The 25,726-nt window shown below is 40.1% G+C and overlaps 1 protein-coding gene across 1 annotated transcript in view; it reads right to left on the reverse strand.

The window, feature by feature from the left end:
• DNAH11 (dynein axonemal heavy chain 11) overlaps nucleotides 1-25,726 on the reverse strand; it is a 308,597-nt gene that overhangs the window by 178,922 nt on the left and 103,949 nt on the right. The window contains 13 exon segments of the mRNA XM_043507131.1: nucleotides 723-861; nucleotides 1,458-1,615; nucleotides 2,532-2,609; nucleotides 9,033-9,215; nucleotides 9,378-9,470; nucleotides 11,013-11,151; nucleotides 15,077-15,193; nucleotides 15,910-16,055; nucleotides 16,173-16,329; nucleotides 16,829-16,871; nucleotides 16,874-16,979; nucleotides 22,294-22,425; nucleotides 25,224-25,457. Coding sequence (XP_043363066.1) covers nucleotides 723-861; nucleotides 1,458-1,615; nucleotides 2,532-2,609; nucleotides 9,033-9,215; nucleotides 9,378-9,470; nucleotides 11,013-11,151; nucleotides 15,077-15,193; nucleotides 15,910-16,055; nucleotides 16,173-16,329; nucleotides 16,829-16,871; nucleotides 16,874-16,979; nucleotides 22,294-22,425; nucleotides 25,224-25,457 — 1,725 coding nt within the window.

The following is a 25,726-nucleotide window of genomic DNA, read 5'->3' on the forward strand; positions in this document are numbered from 1 at the left end:
TTTCACATGTCATTTAATCTTAAAAAAAGAAGAGTGTTTAAAGGTCAGGTATGAGCTACAATAATGTTTGTAAAATTAAGTTTAGAATGTATTTAATTACATTGCAGCATTTCTTGTAGCAAACACTGTTGTTTTTCTTGCATTGTAGCAAACATAATTAGAGTACAGGACTGGGAGTCAGAGGTTTCTATCCTATTCCCGTCTCTCTTGCTAACTTGATCAGACAAGTCACTTACAATTTCTGCACTTCAGGTGTAATAATACTTCCAACCTCATAGCAGTGTTGTTGGGCTTAATTCATGAATGAGTGTAAAATTGCTTTAGAGTTTTGAAGGAAAAGCTCTTTGCAAATGCAAATAATTAATGTTAACATAATTACTAGATTTTGGCTGATGCTTTGAGTACATTTGTAACCCCCATTACACATACATATTCACTGAGAGGTGCATATACCTTTACAGTGTAGACAGAATGACTTTAAACATCTCCATTGTGTAGGATCAGGTATGAAAGAGATAAGGTTGTTACCAACTGGCATTGCACTAATTAGTAATAGTGAAGATAAAAAGGGAATGGTTAAAATTAGGGCTGTCATGCAATTCAAAAAATTTGTTGCAATTAAAAAAATTAATTGCGATTAAAAAAATTAATCACACTATTAAACAATAATAGAATACCATTTATTTAACTATTTTTGGTTGTTTTTTTCCCCTGTTACTCACCTTGTTATCATCCATGACAGTATTCAGTGACTTAGTCCACATAGGATCTATATCTCCATCTAGGAGAATCCATTTTGGCCCATCCTGGGTAATATTAGCCTGCTCTCTTAGAAGAGATGAGAAGAGACCTGCAAATTGTGTTTAAATAAAATCCAGATCAATATGGTGCTTCAATACAACCTTTTGGAACAAATATTCCTGAAATATTACTGCAACATTAAAAACACAAAAGATTTTGTAACAATGTAAGAACGGGTTTCCTTCTGGTTGCTTATTAAACAACCATTCAAATTAAAGAGGAAATAGGCTCAGTGAGCAGGTTATACAGCAAATTAACTGGCTATAAAAATGGCTGATTTCAGGTGTGACTGCATGATAGTACTATTTGAGCGGGAGACCCTTTCCACTGCATCAACCCTCATTATGTGGGCTAGGTACAGGAGGCTCCATGGGAGCTAGGGAGAAAGCTGCTGAGACACTGCAACAGCCTGCAGGATCTCACTCTCTCTCCTCTACTTCAGCACCCCTGTTCTGCAGCTGGGAACTGGCCAGAGGATCCATATAGCAAAGGATCAATTACTCTATTCTCTTTCCACTGCCATTACCCTTGTCCTGACCCAAAATCTCATTGCATGGAAATATACAGGAAACCCTCATTGCTCTGGACTCCTCGGCCGGTAGGCATGCTCCATATTTGTTTTTTTCCTGGTGGAGGACTGTATAGATCTTAGCGATGAAAGTAGCATTAACTGCTACTAGCCATCTTTTCATTCTCGGGTTGCATGATGTATAAAACCAAACAGCACATCAGTGGTCACAGCTTTTGGGTTTAGGTCATTCCACACAAGCTTTTGTTTCATGTTCACATACGTTTGGTTCAGAGTTCTCAGAACCTGAAGGGCAGGAGCGAAAAAAAAAGATCAATGCATGTGACTTAGTCACTGAACCCCAAACAAAAAGTTTCTAGCTTATTTATTGTTTGTTAATAATGAAAGATCTGTCAACCTCCATCCACAGCTGTCTTGGTTTCCCTGAGCTCCCTCCTCTCTGCCCTACTTTACCACCAGCCTCCCATCGAACAGATAAAAGTGACCAGTAGGAATCCTGGTCTGACAATCCTGCTAAAGCTTCACTCTGGTAAACCACAGGAAGCTGGTCCAATGGAGAAGCTTGGATGAGGATGGACTTGTAGTCAAACCACTGAGCTATGACTTAAGAAATCTGAGTTTAGTTCCCAGCTCTATTAGAGACTCCCTGTGTGACTTTAGGCAAATCAATCTCTCTCTGGGCCTCAGATTCCCTTGGGTAAAATGGAGATAATATATAGTAATGACCAGGGCATCTAGTTTTGCTTACTATCTAAAGGACCATAATATTGAAAAAACATGGCGTTATATGATGACTGTCAAAACATAGCAGCTGAGATGTAAGAGTATCATCTTCCAAAAATATTCAGCTACTACTTTGGGAACAAAGAAACATTGACCTCACTATTCCTGGCTAGTAATCTAACTACACCCTCCAGCTTGACATCCCAAAACAAACATTCAAACCTATTTGCCAAATATAGTTTCCATTATGCATTGCCATGACTATTCTCATTTTGAGTCATGCAAGTAATACGTAGGAGACAAACCCTACACTTTAACATTGAGATTTGTGATTGCACTTCATACCCCTGCTGCTGGGAATGCCTGAGCAATATGGTATCATATTTCAGCCTGAAGGGAAGAGAATATTTTTCTCTGTAAACTAATGAAATGCTTTTTATAAAAAAAAGACAGACAGAAAATGTACCGTCTACTGTACCGTGCTCTTTCCTGTGCCTGCATTTCCCACCACAAAGACAGAGTGACGCACTGCCAGAAACTCCTCCAGCTGAACAACCTGCCAAACAGAATTAGTACATAGCTAATGGTTTTGTTTTCCTGTCCTCCCATTATCACCAAGACACTAAATTATTTCCCACATATTATCTCCCTCCCACGTTTCCCCTTAGTCAGGAAAATGAACTGTTGCCTTCGTAGCTAACTTAAAAATGTGTATACCCAAGGGAACTGAGTTTGTCTTCTAAGGCTTAGGCAAAGACCAGTCTTATTTGGATGAATGAATATACCTCAACAAATTAAAACAAATCTCATTTTTCAACTAATTGATTTACACAATCATGGAGACTAGTAAAAGAAAATGAGAACCATCACCATACCACGGGCTATAGAATGGAGATCAAACTTTTTGTTGTATGGTGTGAAGAATAGTAACCACATATCACAGGTTAAGTGGTGCTAGGAGTTAGAACAACATAGCAGCAATAATTTCTGCTAATGTGCAACATTCAACAAGTCCTTGTTGAATCCATCTAAAAATAATCTGGGAAGATACCAAATAACCCATGTGATTCTTAGCCTAAGATATAAATAATTTAGATGTTTTTCACAAATTTAGTTCTGTCTAAATACACACAAGCTCTTTTTGTATGCAAAGTATGATTCCCCCTTATTCACATGAGGCTTTGGAAAAAAACAGCAGCAAATTAACTGTCTGATTGATGTGAAAATCAAACATCACTTTTGACAAAAACCTGGAATCAGGCCTAAGAACCACCTTACCTTTATAAAAAGAAATAAAAACAGGTGGTTCAGCACCCAAGGCATTCAATTCAGTCACCATTCTGACTGACATTATGGCAATATTATTATTTTTCTCTTAAAATGGCATTATAACGAACACTCAGCTAAGGGTTCAGAAGATGACTTCATAAAAGTGTAGCCAAGACCAAAGTGAGATTCCAAGAAAGGAAAGGATTTCTCATAGTGGGATACACATTAGATTAAACCCTTCATAAATTTCTTCACCACATTGCGCACAGACATCAGCCACCAACAAAAAATGATAAGCAGAGACAGCTGCCAAATGAACTTTCAGAGACGAGTTAGATAAACCTGCAGCTATTAAGTGCATCAAATATTCTAAAACACAAGGTATGGGAGCTGAGGCAGGAGAATCATCTTTTCTCCTCATCCAAGCTACATATCTGGGCCATTTCAAGTGGTAACATTTTTTGGTAGACATGCTTTCTAGAATTAAGTAAAAAGAAAAGGAGTACTTGTGGCACCTTAGAGACTAACAAATTTATTAGAGCATAAGCTTTCGTGAGCTACAGCTCACTTCATCGGATGCATTTGGTGGAAAAAAAAAAGCATCCGATGAAGTGAGCTGTAGCTCACGAAAGCTTATGCTCAAATAAATTTGTTAGTCTCTAAGGTGCCACAAGTACTCCTTTTCTTTTTGCGAATACAGACTAACACAGCTGCTACTCTGAAACCTAGAATTAAGTAGTACATCCTGCATAGACAAAGAACACAACTGTTCAAAAGTAGACAAAGTTGAAGTCTGATTGCCCACACTGTCAAGTGAAGGGACTGCAGGTGTGGATGAAGGATCCTGGCCCTCTTGCTGAGAGCGCGGATCTGGAGAAAAAGGAAGATGCACGAAGGCTCTGCCAGACAGAGGAGGGAGATCAGTAAATCACTGATGTGACCAAGCCAGGGCAATGAGAATCATCCTTGCACTGTCCTGATGCATTTTCCTTGCAACCTTCTGGATTAATGGAAAGGGGGAAAAGCATACATCAGCCCCCCTCCCCACTGCAGAAGAAAAGCATATGATATGAATTGACTGTTCCTGCTCATTCTGGAGCAGAAGAGGCAACACTTTTTGTTGAACATCATTGCGAACAGCTTCACTTCTGGTTAACCCTAACTGGAAAATATCTTCTGAACAAATTGATCCTTTAGGGACCACTCATAAATCTTAGAATTGTCTTTTCAGAGACAACCTGCAACTCAGAAGTTCTTCTATGATAAACGCAGGGCCACCAGATAAACATTTTGAAGAATGCACCAATCCCATAACTTGTTTGCCTTTGCACAGAAGGAGAGTAGAGTAAGCAGCCCTCTATTTGTTGACGTCGTTGTCACCATGCCTGGTATGGATCACATCTGAGAGAGCCAATCTCAGGCCAGACTGTCCAAAAACTGGGCAGACACCCTCAGATGGTATATTCTATAATTATATTTAAACAAACCAGCAACAAAATGTATGCTCCTGGATCACTATAACTAGCTTAACATGGAGCCACAGACAGTCCCCTTTGACAATCCAGCCTATATTACCAGCCAGACAAACTGGACTTCTGTGATGACAGGTTATTAAAACCAAAAATCAGCACACATTAGGTTCTTCCAGCTCCAGGGGGCCAGTCACTTATCTAAGTCAATGGATGCTCAGGACCTTACACCAAACACAAAGCTGTTACCAATCCTTTAGTGAGCTAACTGAAGATTTATTAACTATGAAAAAAAAAGTTCTAAAAAGTTAAAGCAAATAAAATACATTATAGTTGGATCAAAGTATGTATTCCAAAATGTTAGCATGGATGTTAAATCTGCTAACTTTTTATAAGTCTCTCTGGGTTGCCCAAATAGTTTTTGGGGACCTCGGTTCTTTTGTTCAAAGTTTCCTCTGTCAGAATTCACCAGTCCAAAGATGAAGTAGGAAAGAGGTGGCCAGGGCCTTTGTTTTCCCTCTTTTAATCTTGACCCTTTTTGCTGGAAAAATCCGTGAGGTGTTATGGAATTAAACAGTTCCACAGCATATATGCTCTGCCATCAGTTCTTCATATGAATTGCAAATTTCTGCTTGGACATTTTCCATATGTGCCATTTGAGGCATCCTCAGGGACGACATGCAGGGGCTCTTGTTTAGAGTTCATTTGTTATTCCTGAAGAGCTAACCTGTGAGCGTTTCTCATACTCACAAAAATGTTTTAGTTAAAAACCATATGGCAAAATCTCATAATTCCACACACAATGTCGAGATGTACATTATAACCAGATAATAATATTCAGCAGATTACAACTTTTCCAATGATACTTCAGAAGGCACACTGTGAACAAGATTTATTACAATTTTGTAAAAGTGGTGACTATATTAGTGTAGATGGTCACCTTCCACTTTAGACAGCATCACAGTAGTGCATAGCAGATGTATTGCCTATTACCATTTGCACAACCCTCCTGTGTAAGTGAGGGATAATCTGAGGGCCAGGTGAATGGCTCTCAACTCCATTATGTTGATACGCAAGGCTCTGTCCTGAGAAGTCCAGTGGCACTGAACTGTCAGATGACTCAAATGCACTGTGGCCCAACCACTGTTTGAAGCATCTGAAGTTACCATCAGAGATGGTGGCAGGGGATTGAACTGTACACTCCTGAGAACATTTACTCTGACTGACCACCATGCTAGTGAGTCTAAAATGTTGGTCAGCATGCCTTGAAATATTTGAAGATTGTCCCAACTTGTTCTGTAGACTTGAGCCATCCAGCACTGCATAGGCCTCATTCTTAGAGGAGAGAACAGAATCACATAAGCAGTGTCTGCCATGAGATCCAGAAATAAGTTTTTGAATGCTTAAAACATATTGTAATATTTTCAGAAATCTGTCTTAATGGATAGGCTCTCCCTTCCAGAGTCCAATATGGAGCCAATGATCAAAAAATCTCTGAGTTTGACTTTTTGACATTGAGAAGACGCGCCAGGTCTCAGAAAAGGGTGGTTGTAAAAGCAATATGGTTTAGTACATCCTTGCGCACAGCAGCCATCAGCAGCCAATTGATCAAGCTGGGGTAAACAAAAAAAAACTCTGCCTTCTCAGTTGAGCCACTACCACAGAGAGGCACTTTGTAAAAACTCTGGACACCATGGAGAGGCCAAATGGCACCACCTTGTACTGAAAATAGTGTCCTGGCACCATGAAACAAGGGTATTTACAATGAGTGTGATGAATCAATATATGAAAATACATGTCCTTTAAATCAAGAGTCACAAATGAATCCATAATCAAAAGTGAAGGGATTACAGAGGCCAAAGTTAAGACAGGGATTCAAAACTTCCATATGTATTTATTCAGGTTCCTTAAGTCTATAATTGAATGACACTCTGCATCTCGGGGGAACATCCTGCACCCCCATATTCATCCTTATAATATGATTGTGCGGTATCCAATGCAAAGTTTGTCATGTTGGGTGTCTTTGGGAGGCTCATGATGCACTGAGCATTGTTGTTATAGTAATGTTATAGGTTGTAATTTCATGTATATAGTTATGAGGCTGAAAATGTGTTCTCATGGCTTAAAACAAGCCCAGGCAAAACTCTCCAGAAACAGAGGGGCAGTTCATACCTCATCATGGCATGTATTGGACAAACCCAGCCCAGCCTCACAGGAACAAAGGACACTGACCTAGGCAGGAAAAAAGGATCTGTTGGACTCTCGAGTGAGTCACCCCCGCTTCCCCTGTCAATTTGGGACTATGAGGAGGTAATGCTCACCTGATCCTGAAGGCGGCAGGGCAAAGCCTAGAGGACAGAAAGAACTTGATAAAAGGGAGAGATGCTTGCTAAGCTCTTCCTCTCTCTCTTCCACCTCCATCTATAGACATCACCACCAAGTGACTGAAGCGCTGATCAAAGGAGAGAGCCTGGCTGAAGGGCAACCAGCTAGCCTGTGCTGAGAAGCATCTAAGTTTGTAAGGGAACTGAAAGTGTTAAGATTAGCTTAGAATGAGTTTTGCTTTCATTTCATTTGACCAAATCTGACTTGTTGTGCTTTGATTTATAATCACTTAAAATCTATCTTTTGTAGTTAATAAACATGTTTGTTTATTCTACCTGAAGCAGTGCATTTGGTTTGAAGTGTGTCAGAGACTCCCTTTGGGATAACAAGCCTAGTACATATCAATTTCTTTGTTAAATTGATGCACTCATATAAGCTTGCAGCATCCAGCAGGCATAACTGAACACTGCAAGACGGAGGTTCCTAGGGTTGTGTCTGGGACTGGAGATATTGGCTAGTGTCATTTGGTTGCACAATCCAAGCAGCAGCTGGCCAAAAGTGCTCACTCACGTAACTGGGAGCAGCTTACATGCTAGAGGCTGTTCAGGAACAACCCAGGAGTGGGGGTTCTCACAGCAGATCAGGGTAAGGCTGGCTGGCTGCCAGAGCTGAGGACTGGAGTGACCTCGCAGATCACCGGTCCAGATATCACCAGGGGATCACCACAATTCCCCCATCCTTTTTCTGCACCACAAAGTACCTAGAATAGAACTCAACTCCAAGTATTCAGGTACCTCCTTGACAGCTTCAATCAAAAGTAATTTTTTTTTTACTTCTGAAAGTAGAATATCCTCACAAGAAGATACCCTAAAAAGGGAAAGATACATGGAAGTGGAGAGGAGTAGTCTTTCAAACTGTATGGCACCGACATTTTCTATATAATTTCTTAAACCCATTTGTCTGATGTAATAAGTCTCCATGGACTGATAAAATGGGCTCGCCCGTCTCCAAACGGATACGACACCCAGATGGAGAGTGACTCTCTCCCAAACTCTTGAGGCACCTGATATCCAACACTGGGAAGACAGCAGCGCACGAAGCATGCCTCTTGAATCCCGGCTTCTTCTTCCCCTGCAGTTCCACCATCACCCAGAACTGAAACACTAACACCTACCTACCAACTAACAACAACAAAACACAAATGAACACTGAAGGAGAAAGAACTCTGGATCTGAGCAGACTGGAGTGGTTCACTTCTATCCAGGCACGTGGCTGGAAGGAGATGAGGTAGTAGAGGATGCAGCACTCTCCAATACAGCCTTATTCTGAGAATGTTTGGAGACACTGAAGGGAAAGGTGGTGTGGGTGGGGGGTGAGAGAACACCCCAAGGGACACTTGCTAGAAAGTTCTACCATTGGGCAGAGCAATACTCAGGAATGGGAATATGCAGAGCCACTCAAAGAACTACATGATCTAACTTCAACCCTTGTTCTCCCTTCCCATTATTGCTACTGCACTGTGTATTGCTGTCACTCATGGTGTCTTGTCTAAAATAAACACACTATATGCTATACATAATAATACTTATTATTTGCTGGTGTTAAAGTGTTGGCACTGTAAACCTACTGTACTGTATGTTAAGAGAAATCTTCTACACAGAGGTATTTAAACAGGAAATATTTCCCTGTCTCCATATGGGGAGTATATACACTACATATTTACTAACATGAATCTACTTGTATTGAATTGCAATATGCCCTCATGACACAGTGCCTTTGAAACACCTAGACTTTCAGGACACATTAGGAACACTGCAACGTACTGCAAGTTAACCTTCATGTCTAATACAACTTGACTGCAATTATGTTGATTGAAACTCTTAAGGGGTGTAATTAAAAGCAATGGATTATTTTACTTTGAGAATAAAGCTCTCCTCAGGCTGCAAGTGAAGCTCCAGGGTAGATTGTTTAACCATCTGTTCAAAATGCAGGTCCCTCTTCCTTGGAACATCCAGAGCTAGAAATAGGTCACTGAAAATTGGGATATCATCTGTCACTATTTTAGGCAAGTTGAAGTCTCTTAAGGTTCGCATAAGTACCTGGAAAAGGATGGTAAATCACATATCATATCAGCCAGGGCTTTAAACCCATCTCCCTCTCTTCAGGATTCAGTCTTTATTCCCAGTGATTCAGAGATAAAACACAGTATCAGAAGTTCTGATGATTGTTAAACTTAAATATGTACATAAAAGGTACCTAACCTGGTCCTCAGGTCTGTTCTTGTCTCCTCGCTTCAATGAGCCAGCAACCACCAAGACTGACATAACAGCACGAAGTCCCCAATCATAATGATCCTATGAAAAAACAAACACTGACTATTCATGAAACCTTATGAATTGAAAGTTAAATTTAAATATTTAAGGAGAAAACCTTTCTTAGAAGTATATACAATTTAATATATAGCTAGATGGAGAGAGAAACTAGAATTTACAACATATTAGAATATTTTAGACTAGTATAAAGTAACATCATTGATTTCAGAAGATTTACAATGAGCTGATTTATACTGGTGTATCTGACAGCAGAATCTGGCCTGTCTAATGCAAATGGTTTTATGAAATGACAGAAAACAAACAGGTGTTTATCTGCAAGTACTCAATGCTTCACAATTCAAAAAGAGATCTGATAACATACTAAAAGAATGAGCTAAGCAACCATAATAAATTACAGAGGAAAAACAAAAATAAAAATAATACTAATAATCCCTTTAAAACCTTTTTACCTTTTCAAAAAACTTAAACAATAACCAAATCTCACAAGATCTCTTTGAGGTACCACAGATGTTAAGTACTAGTAGTGAGTATTGTCATCCATATTTTACTGAGGACAAAATTAAGGCAAACTAGTTAAGTGGTTTGCCCAAACCCAGAAAGGGATTCCATCTCAAAGTAGCATTGGAGCTCAGGAGTCCCTGGCTCGCATTCTTGTAATCACAGATTAATATCTTCCTTTCACTACATGCCAAAAATATATAAAAAATTTGAAAGAAATCAGAATGGTCTTGAGCCATGTTTTAAAGAGCATGAGAGGGGAACTTCAGTCTATTTACAGGAGGCAAGAATTACAAAGTTATGCACTTAGAAAGGTAAACTCTTTTCTTTCACAAGTGGTTTTATTTGCCAAGATTTATGGGTAAAGCTGACGGGTTGTTCAGACAGACAGTGGCTATTCAACTAATGAAACTGAATATAAAGAATACCTTCACCTGTAACGAGTTATACTTTTGGAAATGAATGAATAGCATAAGCTGAGGAGAGGAAATAATAAATCTTCTGACTTTTATAACTGACATTTTTAGGTAAGTATTGTGAACACGACTTCTTCCTAGTGTAATTTCTATATAATTTAGCAATGATACTATACTTCCTGCATTTGACGTTCTCTTTACTGTATGTGTGTGGTAAATTTTAAAACTCATCCAAATATAGCTAGTCATAAATCACCGATTGTCATTCTTACATTGACTAATGGTTTTTCTTTTTTCAATAAATCCCAGTATAGGTGCATTACAACAGCAGGATTGAATTCCACCTCACTATGTATTGAACAGTTAATAGTCAATTATTTATTCCAAAATTAATGTATTACAAAAACACTAAGTACCAGGGGGGAAAAGTCACTTCTGAATGCATGGAGCCACTATTTTAAATGTCAACAACTGTTTTACTGGGCATCATCTTAGCTGATATAATAAAGATCTACATGCAATTTAAAAAAATATATAAAATTATAAATTATGCAAGTTTCACTCTGCCCAACATCACTATTTCAAAATCGGAGGTGAGTGGGGGGTAATTAGCATATATCTAGCCCAGAAGTCCAAAACAGACCCTCACCTGTTTAGAAAGCACCTCCCTGCAGAGAGTATACAAGGTAATAAACTTCCTGGCTAACAAGCGTGCATCAATAAATCCCTCAGGAACCAACATAATTTCACAGATCCATTCAATGTCAGGGACAACCATGGCACAGGGTTTTAAAAAAAAAGTCAAAATACACAGATTAGTATTTAAGCATGGAAAGAACAAGTCACCTAAATCAAGTGACTGATGTGTATAAACATTCTTAAACAGAGCTCAAGAGAGTCATAATTATGTGCGTCAGTCAGAGCGAACAAGGACTCTACTTCAAATTAAAAAATAATAGTTAATTAGGCACTGTGGATTATTAGCATTCAGTAACACGGCTACATAGAAAGGACACGGTTGAAAAGTACAGAGCTTTCAAGTCACATACTGCAGCCACCTCAGCGCTAGTGCCTCAGAACAATATACGATTCTGTCACTTAGTGTGATGAACTGGAAGACACTTGCAAGGTGCAGTGAATACTGGAACATACAAAGACATGCCATTCGAGTCATGGTCACCATTTTGGATTTGCTCTTTTCAAGAATGAATTCTCCTGGAGGACTGTTTAAGATGGAATAAAACTCCCCCCCCTTTTTTTTTTTTAAAAATACTTTATTTTTTATTCCTGGTTTTTAAAACAGAATACACATTGGCAAGCCATCCAGCCATTAAAACATCTCAGTCAACACAAAACCAAAAACAGACACACAAAAAAGGAGAGAAGGTCAAAGACACCCCTCATTAAATCACTATTTGAAACATGTAGAAGTTCTTAATTTTTTCCATAGTGTGGATTACATTTTAACAGAGATTGTGTCTCATGGAACACCTTTTCCTTCCTTCTGCGATCAAATGGACGTCTCCCATTCACAATCATGAAGGGAAAGAGAAATTAAAAAAAAAAAGGTTCAGAACAAGTGCTTCATGTATTCCAAGGAATTTTCCTCACATACATCAAGGTGCAAAAAACCCTGTAGTGGACAATTCTGGAATAAAAGTATATGGAAAATTCTTCCTAATCCTTATTAGTGGTTGCCATGTATCCTAAAGTATGAAGGTTTATACTCCATCTATATCCTACCTAACAGAACATAACTCAAGTGGCAAACACAGCAATGGCTTCCATGGAATATTAGTTTACTATTTAATATGTTTTTAGCTGTCTCTTCTGAGATTTTTGTAGATGGCGACAAGAGGAGAGCCTTGTGAGGATATAAAATTTGTATCCGCAGCTACTCACTTGTTATTCATCCTCATCTCTTAATAGTTGTAGAAGAAAGTAGTATCAGTGAACAAACATGCACTGCTAAAAAGAACCCCAAATCAAAAACCCACAGGGCCAATTTCTGCCCTAAAGTTCTACCTTGTAAAAATCAGCCACAGAAATGCATGGCTCTGAGAGGCAAATCCCAGGTAGTGAGTGAGAGCTTGGAATGCCAATTCAGCCCTAAAAAGTCTTACAGCTTACTCCAGTCACTTAAAATATTGAGGTCTAGTGAACTTCAAAATCACTCATTTTCTTTTGAGGCTGGATGAAATCATGAAAAGCACTAAGGCAAAAGTAAAGATTTTGGGTCAGTCAAATGTTTATGTAAGCAGGTGTCACTCCACTGAAGTAAAAATATATTTCCAGTCAGATCCAAGCAGAATTTCAAATCTAATCATCAGATTAAAATCACCATTGGCATAGGTGCTTACCATTCTGTGGATTAAATGGAGGCATACCTACTTATACAGAGGTGAATTTAGTCCTACAAACCTATTTTGACAATTTAACAACCACCACAGGTTAGAATTATATATGCAACATGTAAAGGAAATTAAAGACAATATAAAAGGTTAGAGTTTACACTTCCTACATTTTAATTACATTCTTTGGAAATATGGTGTATTATGCAACATGTATTTTAGGTAAAGCTACTAAAATGACCAAAAATTAAATTGTTTTGCAGTGTTTATGCTTCATGTCTGTCCAATAATCACCAACCCAACAATTTAGCGACTAAAAAAAGGGCCACATTTTCAATAAGTGCATATGAAACATGTACGTACATGGGCATACTTACATCTGTGCAAGCATATAAAAAGTAGGGCTGTCAAACGATTAAATTAATCATGCAATTAAAAAAATAATTGTGATTAATCTAATTGTTAAACAATAATGGAATACCATTTATTTAAATATTTTTGGATGTTTTCAAATATGTTGATTTGAATACACAGAATACAAACTGTGCAGTGCTCACTATTTATTTTTGAATATTTGCACTTTAAGAAACAAAGGAAATAGTATTTTTCAATTCACCTCATATAAGTACTGTAATGCAGTCTCTTTATCATGAAAGTTGAACTTACATATGTAGAATTATGTACAAAAAACTGCATTCAAAAATAAAACAATATAAAACTTTAGAGTGTACAAGTCCACTCAGTCCTACTTCAACCAATCGCTCAGACAAACAAACTTGGTTACAATTTGCAGGAGATAATGCTGCCCGCTTCTTGTTTACAATGTCACCTGAAAGTGAGAACAGGCATTTGCATGGCACTGTTGTAGCCAGCGTCACAAGATATTTACGTGCCAGATGGGCTAAAGGTTCATATATCCCTTCATCTTCAACCACCATTCCATAGGACATGAGTCCATGCTGAGATGGGTTCTGCTCGATAACGATCCAAAGCAGAACGACTGGCGCATTTTAATTTTCATCATCTGAGTCAGATGCCACCAGCAGAAGGTTGATTTTCTTTTTTGGTGGTTCAGGTTCTGTAGTTTCCGCATCAGAGTGTTGCTCTTTTAAGACTTCTGAGAGCATGCTCCACACCTCGTCCCTCTTAGCTGTTGGAAGGCACTTCTGAACTTTAAATCTTGTGTCGAGTGCTGTAGCTATTTTTAGAAATCTTACATTGGTATCTTCTTTTCGTTTTGTCAAATATGCTGTGAAAGTGTTCTTAAAACAAATGTACTGGGTCATCATCCGAGACTGCTATAACATGAAATATATGGCAGAATGTGGGTAAAAAAGCAGGGAACATACATTTCTCCCCCAACGAGTTCAGTCTCAAAATTTAATTAAGGCATTATTTTTTAATGAGCATCAGCAGCATGGAAGCATATCCTCTGGAATGGTGGCTGAAGCATGAAGGGGCATATGAATGTTTAGCATATCTGGCACATAAATACCTTGCAACACTGGCTACAAAAGTGCCATGCAAATGCCTGTTCTCACTTTCAGGTGACATTGTAAATAAGAAGCAGACAGAAGCATCTCCTGTAAATGTAAACAAACTTGTTTGTCTTAGCGATTGGCTGAACAAGAAGTAGAATTGAGTGGACTTGTAGGCTCTAAAGTTTTACACTGTTTTGTTTTTGAGTGCAGTTATGTCACGAACAAAAATCTACATTTGTAAGTTGTACTTTCATTGTACTACAGTACCGTATGAGGTAAATTGAAAATATTATTTCTTTTGTTTATCATTTTTACAGTGCAAATATTTGTAATAAAAATATAAAGTGAGCACTGTACACGTTGTGTTCTGTGTTGTAATAGAAATCAATATATTTGAAAATGTAGAAAACATCCAAAAATATTTAATAAATTTCAGTTGGTATTCTATTGCTTAACAGTGCAATTAATCGTGATTAATTTTTTTAATCGCAATTAATTTTTGAGTTAATTGCATGAGGTAACTGTGATTAATTGACAGCCTTAATAAAAAGGTAAATTTGGTGCCTTTCAACCTTTATGGATAGATTTCCATATACAATTGCTGTAATTACTCACAAAATAGTGGGTATCCTTGTATACATGTGTGTTTTATGTGTAGATCTTCCATGTTATTAAATACTCAAAAGTTTTACACCTTATATATGTAAAAATATGAAAAAAGTTCCATTATTAAGTGCATCCATCCCTATCAATTTGTATGGGCAGAAACAATAACCGTGTTGAACATTTTCACAGAAACTCTGAAATGTCTTACATTGCAAACCAGGCCAGTGACATTAGGTGGCATGAGTACTCTAAATGATAATCTACAGTTTACTTGCCTGAATAGAGCTTTGAGATTTTCGGGTAATTCTGTTCGACCAGCATAACCCAGGTTCATGGTAATAAATATCCCAACTGATGATTTCAGTGTAATGTTTTCTCCAAGGAATAAAAATCTGCAATAGCCATGACATGATGTAAGTAAATGACTTGCTATAATACTGCAGTTTGATTAGAGACCAACAATTATTTCCACCTTTTAAATAAATCCAAAGGAAAACCTCAGAATGCAGAACTGCATTTAAAATGGAGAACAGACTGTCTGATTTAGGGAAAAAAAAATCTGTGCATGCAATTGTGACCAAGAAGAGGTATGTGGTAGGTTGTTATGGTGCTTGCCAATCCAAGAGAAAAAATATAACAAAAAGATATAGAAGGAAATGGAGCAGATCCTCAGCTAATATAAACCGTCATAACTCCATTGACTTCAATGGAATTAGGACAAAATCTACCACAGCCAAGGACCTGCTCCATAGTATGTAATAACTCTATACAGGGTGAAATCCTAGAGTTAAAGTGAATCCTCCCATTAACTTCAGTGGGGCCAGTATTTCACCCATATTCTAGGTGTTTTCTTCTTATAATTTTGGGGAGAGGGCTAATCTTAGATATTAAATTAGCTTCTAGATAGATTTATATATATATATATATATATATATATATATATATATATATATATATATATATATATATATGTTACACACACACACAAGAATTTACAAGGGAGGGCTCAACATCTGTCCATAACAGGATTTTTAGAAATATACTTCTAAATTTTTGTACTTATGTCTTTGCAAAGGCTTATAAAAAGAAATGACATTAAAATACTTACTTTTTCCTCTTATTTCTAATGGCATCGTGTATGGTCTTTACTTGCACTGCCACCACTGATAGGACTTCTACTGAAATTCGATTAAACTCATCAAAGCATCCCCAAGCACCTGTCTGGACCAAACCTTTATAGATGTTTCCTATGGACTAAAAGATAGAATCAGCCATTTAGTATTTATTTTCAGAAAGATTAAAGTTTTTTAATGTATTGTATGTTAAAAAAATAAAATAGTACTGAAACCACTGTTTGATAAAATACCGTACCTTATAGTCCATCCGTTCAGAACAGTTGAAGACATAGACCATCATACCAAGGGCATGGCCCAGGCCTTTGGTGGTCTCTCTTTTGCCTGTGCCAGCTGGCCCTGCAGGAGCCCCACTCATTGTCAGGTGTAGAGACTGTGTTAGAGTAATGTAACACCTTTAAGCAATGAGACACTATTATTACATGCAAAGAATGTTACTAACATGGTGGAGATTTTAAAAGCACAAAAGCTGGGAAATTTAGGATATCACCAAAACCTTAATTGTATATATGTTGTGCATATATGTTATAATAGGATCTTGCATGATATGGACCATGTAAAAAGTGAAGTGCGACGTTAATTTGAAAATATTTATTTTACATATATAAGCCAATTGTGTAGAATGGTACATACACTAATTGCAATACTTGTCAGATTACACTGAGAACCTATAGCACATCAAGTAGGGAATATTTTATTTTATCTATTTTACAAACACAAAGATCATATCATTTGTTTTATTTATACACACACACACAAAGGTATTGCATTTGTCATATTAAGAAGGACCGTAAACATATTTATGAAAGAACACAGAGGTTTGCTATGGAAAATTTAACTTTGTATTCTATTAAATGGATCAAGCAGAGACAGTTCATTATTAATAGTCAGTACCCGTCAGTCAGAGGTGTAATAACTAGACGAGAGGTATTTCCCAAAAGTACTGGAACTGAGCATCGCAAATGTTGGCAAGGCAGTGTTTCTGGGCCTCATCCCATCTATGGCGTAGTTGTGACAGCCAAGCAAAAGCTTGGGAACTAGTGACCTAAAACCATTGCACAAAAATAGTGTCATGCAGAAGCTGTGGAGATGAAAGAAACCAGACACTCCCAACAGGTTTAACTGTCATCAGTAGGTTTCACACCTTGTCTTTTACAAGTAATAACTACTACAAGCAATTATAAGGGATTATACTTACTTCCAGGCATGCTGAGAGCCATTGAACCAAATCGTAAACCCTGTATATAATGGAAACCACTTCAAGCCAGGGGGGTGCAGCAGAACTCCCAGCATCCTTGGTTTCAGTACCTATGATTACCTCCCAAGCCCTTTTCATTCTCCATCCATTATAAGGTGATATGCATTCAAACAACTGACATGTATCTGTAACTTCAGTTTCACCACAACAAAAAAGTTGTGTGTAGGAATATATTTATCCTGCAACCACCATGCAAGACAGACAGGCCTCCAGTTCTGGAGGGCTAAACAGAGATCAGAACAAAACAATTAATGGCTAAATAATCAAAGATGGAGAAGCTACATAGAAGGACAGACTAGTTCCAGACATGCCTTCATGGAACCCATCATCTGAAGAACAGACTTGGCTTACCCAAGAATAACTTGCGCTCATAAATTTTATGATCTAAGGTTCTGAAAGGAACCCTTTGCTGATCAAAGTTTGAACCTGGTTTGAACCATCCTACAAATGGGTAAAAAAAAAAGTTCTTGGTTTGATTCATCACCCAAGTATGAGACTCCAGAAGGCAATGTACCACAGAGAGAGGTATGGCCAGGGGTTCAGTACATGGGTGAGAAGCAGGTAGTCCTTGTGCCCACAACTATATCATCTGCCCCTTCCTTATAGAATCATAGAATCATAGAATCATAGAATATCAGGGTTGGAAGGGACCCCAGAAGGTCATCTAGTCCAACCCCCTGCTCAAAGCAGGACCAAGTCCCAGTTAAATCATCCCAGCCAGGGCTTTGTCAAGCCTGACCTTAAAAACCTCTAAGGAAGGAGATTCTACCACCTCCCTAGGTAACGCATTCCAGTGTTTCACCACCCTCTTAGTGAAAAAGTTTTTCCTAATATCCAATCTAAACCTCCCCCATTGCAACTTGAGACCATTACTCCTCGTTCTGTCATCTGCTACCATTGAGAACAGTCTAGAGCCATCCTCTTTGAAACCCCCTTTCAGGTAGTTGAAAGCAGCTATCAAATCCCCCCTCATTCTTCTCTTCTGCAGACTAAACAATCCCAGCTCCCTCAGCCTCTCCTCATAAGTCATGTGCTCTAGACCCCTAATCATTTTCGTTGCCCTTCGTTGTACTCTTTCCAATTTATCCACATCCTTCCTGTAGTGTGGGGCCCAAAACTGGACACAGTACTCCAGATGAGGCCTCACCAGTGTCGAATAGAGGGGAACGATCACGTCCCTCGATCTGCTCGCTATGCCCCTACTTATACATCCCAAAATGCCATTGGCCTTCTTGGCAACAAGGGCACACTGCTGACTCATATCCAGCTTCTCGTCCACTGTCACCCCTAGGTCCTTTTCCGCAGAACTGCTGCCGAGCCATTCGGTCCCTAGTCTGTAGCGGTGCATTGGATTCTTCCATCCTAAGTGCAGGGTCCTGCACTTATCCTTATTGAACCTCATTAGATTTCTTTTGGCCCAATCCTCCAATTTGTCTAGGTCCTTCTGTATCCTATCCCTCCCCTCCAGCGTATCTACCACTCCTCCCAGTTTAGTATCATCCGCAAATTTGCTGAGAGTGCAATCCACACCATCCTCCAGATCATTTATGAAGATATTGAACAAAACGGGCCCCAGGACCGACCCCTGGGGCACTCCACTTGACACCGGCTGCCAACTAGACATGGAGCCATTGATCACTACCCGTTGAGCCCGACAATCTAGCCAGCTTTCTACCCACCTTATAGTGCATTCATCCAGCCCATACTTCCTTAACTTGCTGACAAGAATGCTGTGGGAGACCGTGTCAAAAGCTTTGCTAAAGTCAAGAAACAATACATCCACTGCTTTCCCTTCATCCACAGAACCAGTAATCTCATCATAAAAGGCGATTAGATTAGTCAGGCATGACCTTCCCTTGGTGAATCCATGCTGACTGTTCCTGATCACTTTCCTCTCCTCTAAGTGCTTCAGGATTGATTCTTTGAGGACCTGCTCCATGATTTTTCCAGGGACTGAGGTGAGGCTGACCGGCCTGTAGTTCCCAGGATCCTCCTTCTTCCCTTTTTTAAAGATGGGCACTACATTAGCCTTTTTCCAGTCATCCGGGACTTCCCCCGTTCGCCACGAGTTTTCAAAGATAATGGCCAAGGGCTCTGCAATCACAGCCGCCAATTCCTTCAGCACTCTCGGATGCAATTCGTCCGGCCCCATGGACTTGTGCACGTCCAGCTTTTCTAAATAGTCCCTAACCACCTCTATCTCTACAGAGGGCTGGCCATCTCTTCCCCATTTTGTGTTGCCCAGCACAGCAGTCTGGGAGCTGACCTTGTTAGTGAAAACAGAGGCAAAAAAAGCATTGAGTACATTAGCTTTTTCCACATCCTCTGTCACTAGCTTGCCTCCCTCATTCAGTAAGGGGCCCACACTTTCCTTGGCTTTCTTCTTGTTGCCAACATACCTGAAGAAACCCTTCTTGTTACTCTTGACATCTCTTGCTAGCTGCAGCTCCAGGTGCGATTTGGCCCTCCTGATATCTTTCCTACATGCCCGAGCAATATTTTTATACTCTTCCCTGGTCATATGTCCAACCTTCCACTTCTTGTAAGCTTCTTTTTTATGTTTAAGATCCGCTAGGATTTCACCATTAAGCCAAGCTGGTCGCCTGCCATATTTACTATTCTTTCGACTCATCGGGATGGTTTGTCCCTGTAACCTCAACAGGGATTCCTTGAAATACAGCCAGCTCTCCTGGACTCCCTTCCCTTTCATGTTAGTCCCCCAGGGGATCCTGGCCATCTGTTCCCTGAGGGAGTCAAAGTCTGCTTTCCTGAAGTCCAGGGTCCGTATCCTGCTGCTTACCTTTCTTCCCTGCGTCAGGATCCTGAACTCAACCAACTCATGGTCACTGCCTCCCAGATTCCCATCCACTTTTGCTTCCCCCACTAATTCTACCCGGTTTGTGAGCAGCAGGTCGAGAAAAGCGCTCCCCCTAGTTGGCTCCCCTAGCACTTGCACCAGGAAATTGTCCCCTACGCTTTCCAAAAACTTCCTGGATTGTCTATGCACCGCTGTATTGCTCTCCCAGCAGATATCAGGAAAATTAAAGTCACCCATGAGAATCAGGGCATGCGATCTAGTAGCTTCCGTGAGTTGCCGGAAGAAAGCCTCATCCACCTCATCCCCCTGGTCCGGTGGTCTATAGCAGACTCCCACCATGACATCACTCTTGTTGCACACACTTCTAAACTTAATCCAGAGACACTCAGGTTTTTCCACAGTTTCGTACCGGAGCTCTGAGCAGTCATACTGCTCCCTTACATACAGTGCTACTCCCCCACCTTTTCTGCCCTGCCTGTCCTTCCTGAACAGTTTATAACCATCCATGACTGTACTCCAGTCATGTGAGTTATCCCACCAAGTCTCTGTTATTCCAATCACGTCATAATTCCTTGACATCACCAGGACCTCCAGTTCTCCCTGCTTGTTTCCAAGGCTTTGTGCATTTGTATATAAGCACTTGAGATAACCTGTTGATCGCCCCTCATTCCCAGTATGAGGCAGGAGCCCTCCCCTCTCAGACATTCCTGCCTGTGCTTCCTCCCGGTATCCCGCTTTCCCACTTACCTCAGGGCTTTGGTCTCCTTCCCCCGGTGAACCTAGTTTAAAGCCCTCCTCACTAGGTTAGCCAGCCTGCTGGCAAAGATGTTCTTCCCTCTCTTCCTAAGATGGAGCCCGTCTCTGCCCAGCACTCCTCCTTCATGGAACACCATCCCATGGTCAAAGAATCCAAAGCCTTCTCTCCGACACCACCTGCGTAGCCATTCGTTGACCTCCACGATTCGACGGTCCCTACCCAGGCCTTTTCCTTCCACGGGGAGGATGGACGAGAACACCACTTGCGCCTCCAACTCCTTTATCCTTCTTCCCAGAGCCACGTAGTCCGCAGTGATCCGCTCAAGGTCATTCTTGGCAGTATCATTGGTGCCCACGTGGAGAAGCAGGAAGGGGTAGCGATCCGAGGGCTTGATGAGTCTCGGCAGTCTCTCCGTCACATCACGAATCTTAGCCCCTGGCAAGCAGCAGACTTCTCGGTTTTCCCAGTCAGGGCGGCAGATAGATGACTCAGTCCCCCGGAGGAGAGAGTCCCCGACCACCACCACCCGCCTTCTCCTCTTGGGAGTGGTGGTCGTGGAACCCCCAACCTCAGGACATCGCATCTCATGCCTCCCAACCAGCGGGGTCTCCTTCTGCTTTCTCCCCCCAGACATATCATCTGGTCCACTCTCCGCAATGGTACCTGTGGAGAGAACATGAAAGCGGTTAGTTACCTGTGTCTGTGTTACTGGAACCCGGACATTCCGCTTACCTCTTCTGGAGGTCACATGTTGCCAAGCTTCTTCACTGGCCTCTTGGCTCCTCTGTGCAACCTGCTCTACATCTTTAGAGCTTTGTGCCCCTAGAAGGCTATCCTGAGTTTGGTCCAGAAAATCCTCAGTCTCTCGTATACAACGCAGGGTCGTTACCTGTTGCTCCAGACCTTCAATCTTCTCTTCCAATATGGAGACCAGCTTGCACTTTGTACAGACAAAGTCGCTTCTGTCCTGTGGAAGAAAGACAAACATGGCACATCCAGTGCAGGTCACAATAGCTGAACCCCCCCCTTCCATATCACCTACCTACTATGAGCTTCCTCAGAGACGTTGGCAAGATGTAAGCCTCACTGGGCTCACTCCAGGCGAACTCCCAGGCAAACTCCTGCTGTGAGCTGCTCTGCTGTCCCCGCTGCTCAGCTGGTTCGCGAGGCTCTGGCTATTTTCAAACAGCCAGGCTTCCCTGACGCAAACACACAGACACCCTAATGCCCGCCCCCTGCAGGCTAGCAGCCAATCAGACACTCACTCAGGCTCTCTCCCTGCCCTCCCAGCAAACACACGCTCGGATACTTCCTCAGCAAGCAAACACACACACTCGGATACTTACCAGTCCCAGGCAAACTCCTGCTGTGAGCTGCTCTGCTGTCCCCGCTGCTCCGCTGGTTCGCTGCCGCTCAGCTGGTTCGCGAGACTCATGCAAGCCTGGACACATGCTTGGTTTAAAGTCCTTTTTTTTCTTTTAAACCCTAAAAATTGTATGAAGAAAAAGTTACACCCTATAATTTACCTTTTGAGCAACAAGTTTTGCCACCACATCTCGAGCATGAACATCTATAGTGCAAATGGTCATGATCTTCTGTCTGTCACCTGAGGCAAGTTCTCTCAGCAACAGAGCAATGAGAGCATTTAACTGAGCAATCTAAAAAAGATGACAATTTTGTTGCAACATTTCATTCCACTGCCCCAGTCACCACCACTACAGGAGATAAATTCTGCCTATATAATGAATTCAATTACCACATAAGCTATCTTGCACATGCATGGTTATAACTCACCAAGTATGTTTGGAACACTGGATCAGTTCTGGGCATATCAGGAGTAAAAATATGGTGATTATTTGGAAGGCGTTTGGGGGAAAGGACTAGTTAGGTTGTCTGAAAAACAAGTATACAATAATGGCCCCAAACAGGAGCAGAAATGATTAAAGTGGTTCAGAGGAGTGTAAATAGGACATTGCGATAAAGTTAAACAAACTTTTATAATCAATATCAGGAAAACCTTCTGAACGGTGAGATCTATTAGACTGCAGAAACGCCTTTCAAGGAAAGGGGGAAAATGATTCTTTGCTTCAGACATTTTTACTGGACAAAGTACTTGAAAATATATTGTATGAAAGTACAATGGCTTGAGGTTTAAAGAAATACAACACAATGAATGGAGGAATTATTAAATGTGATATTAATGAAGTTACTTATAGCTGCACTGTGAAAATATCCTTAATGAATGTGTTTTCTTCAAAACACTTCACATTGACAGTAAAGAAGATCATAGCCTGTGGCTGGGCACATGTTTAATTAGGCAAACATAACATTAATAGAGTGCATATAATGTATTGTGTAAGCGATGTAGGATACAGCCATGTTGGTCAGTGTTCAGACCCTACTACAAAAAAGGATTCAAGGATGAATGAGACCTCAAAAGCTATGCTTTTTCATTATTAGCATAATGCAATTTAGCCATCAGCTTTCTTGTAGTCCCCAGATTTAAGGGTCTGGTAGTTATCTAAGTGATAACTTAGTGATGACCATTGTAATTCCTAATTTGTTTACTTTATAGCAAGATTTTTTTTAAATGGGTAATTTACCTTGGGTTTAGGTTACCATACCATAACTTTATGGGATACACTAATCTGATCACAAAGGACATTTGAATGGCAAAATTTCAAGTTGAATTACTCTGCACCCTGATAAATCTCAAACACTTCCCCCCCCACAAAAATAGTATTCATTTATAAAATCTTAGAAAGTTGCCTAAGTTTAGGGTGACCAGCTGTCCTGTTTTTATAGGGACAGTCCTGTTTTGGGGGACTTTTTCTTATATAGACACCTTTTACCCCACACTCCCTGCCCCATTTGTTAACAGTTGCTATCTGGTCACCCTACTTAATGTATATAAGATTCTCAGGTCCACTCCATACTCTTAGGGGTGCAAAGGGAGCAAAATCCTCCCACGGGGAGGGTGTCCCAAAGGGGAATAACTGGAACACAAAGTAGTGGTGTATGGTGCCTAAGGAGGAATCCCTGCTAGCTGGCACAGTTTAGAGAAGCCTGCTTCAAGGCCAGGGCTGAGAACCAAGGAATGGGCTCCTTGTGAGCACACCTGCCATGCTCCACCGAGCAAAAGGACAAGAGGCACATTATGTATCTGTTAGATGAAGAAATACCAAAAAAACATAGCAAGTCATCAATTTTTAAGTAGACTTCTCTACCTCTTTCAAGGGGAGATGTGGAGATTCTGCTTAAAAATTGATGGCACAATATCAGGAAGTGCTCTGACTTACATAATTTGATGGGTTTGATTTTTTTCATTCTTAGTTTGCAGATATGATGAAAAAATTATTTAGTTCTGGTAAACCATCCATTATAATCAAATCAGATCTAGTTTTTAAAAATTAAGCTATTTAATTTTAAAGTTTGAAAGAAAAAAGAATGCAAACATTAGAACACCATTTTTAAATGAGAATCATGGGGTAACAGCATAGCTGCTATTAAAACACCAGGAAATACCCATTTGGGGACTGGAACTAAAACTAACCAAAGTTTCAAACTGAGCTCAGAGGGCTTATTGTCAAATCAAATGAAGCACGGTCCTAACAGACCCACAGGTTTTGACTTCCTAACATATGCATTATTACCCTCCCACTCTTCAGGCACATATATGTATGGGCGTGTGCACCCTAAACTTTCCATAATATCATGGTGGCCCAATCAAATTTTTTGTTGTCTGCCAGTATTCAGTACATTTGAATTACTACATTTTCAGAATTACTAGTGATCTTTGGGTGTCCCAATTTTTGGGTGCTCAAGTTGAGATGCCTTACAATAGGAATAGCAGGAATTCTGGAATGCTGAATGACAGCAGATCCTTCCTAATTTTCAGAGAGTGGTGGTCAGCACTTTCTGAAAACCAAGTCCCTGAAAGATGACTCAAGGTGCAGATCATACAACTAAGGCACCCAAAATCATGAATAGCTTTTGAAAATAGAGGCCCGTATCACATTTTCTGAATAAATGCCCCTTCATCTGTCTTTAATTATCAAAAATACCTACCTCAAAGAGCTGGATTTGGTATTATCTACGTTTCCAGATTTGAGACAGTTTTAGGTCACAAACTATCCATGTTTGAGAAATGCTAATACTTATAGGAAAAAAAAATCCTATAGTTTGTAGCACCTTGGCTTTTACTCTTCTTCTTGCTCCAAAATGAACCCATAGAAAGCTATAAGGGCAATTTTCATTGATCATCTATAGAGGAAGAGAGAATTAGAAGCAAGAGGCATATTTCCTTTTCTTCAGAGGATGGCAATAGCAGGTAGCCAATAAATACAGTCTGACTAAAAAAAAAACATTTAAACATGCCAGCCAAGCATTTCTGGGTGATTGGTACAATATGAAAATGGAACCCTGTTTTCATACAATATAAGCAATACATCAATACCTGTTTTTTATTGTAATCCTTCAGGGCCATTTCAAATCCCTCCTCCAGCTTGTTGAATGCTATTCCTACATCTGTCGTCCACCAGATTTGTGAGCTGGTAAGTGAAACCTGAGCCGGGTAGTCAAAAATTCATTGCTCTCTGGGTTTTTCTTCATATGCAGCTATAGCCTCCATGATATGACGATGCACTGTTTTACACATGGTTTCTTCAAGTTGTTGTAACCAGGTCTCCACCTTTTGAAAAAAAAGAGACATGCTGCATCAGAGTTCAGAATATTTTAATGAGGGAGTAGCTTCCTACTTTATTGGTATAATGAATAGTATTTAAACAGCTATTTGTCAAGGTATTTCTCTGAACTCATTAATAAAATAAAACACACACAAACCCTTTTTTCGACTTCCATTTAGAACCAGTTTCTTTCCATGTTTCACCCCGTTTTCATCATGGTTGTTTGGTATTTCAAGGATATTTATGAGTGTTGCGATACTAGCATAGTTTTATT

Source organism: Dermochelys coriacea, chromosome 2 (assembly GCF_009764565.3).
Source record: "Dermochelys coriacea isolate rDerCor1 chromosome 2, rDerCor1.pri.v4, whole genome shotgun sequence".
NCBI classification, from domain to species: Eukaryota; Metazoa; Chordata; order Testudines; family Dermochelyidae; genus Dermochelys; species Dermochelys coriacea.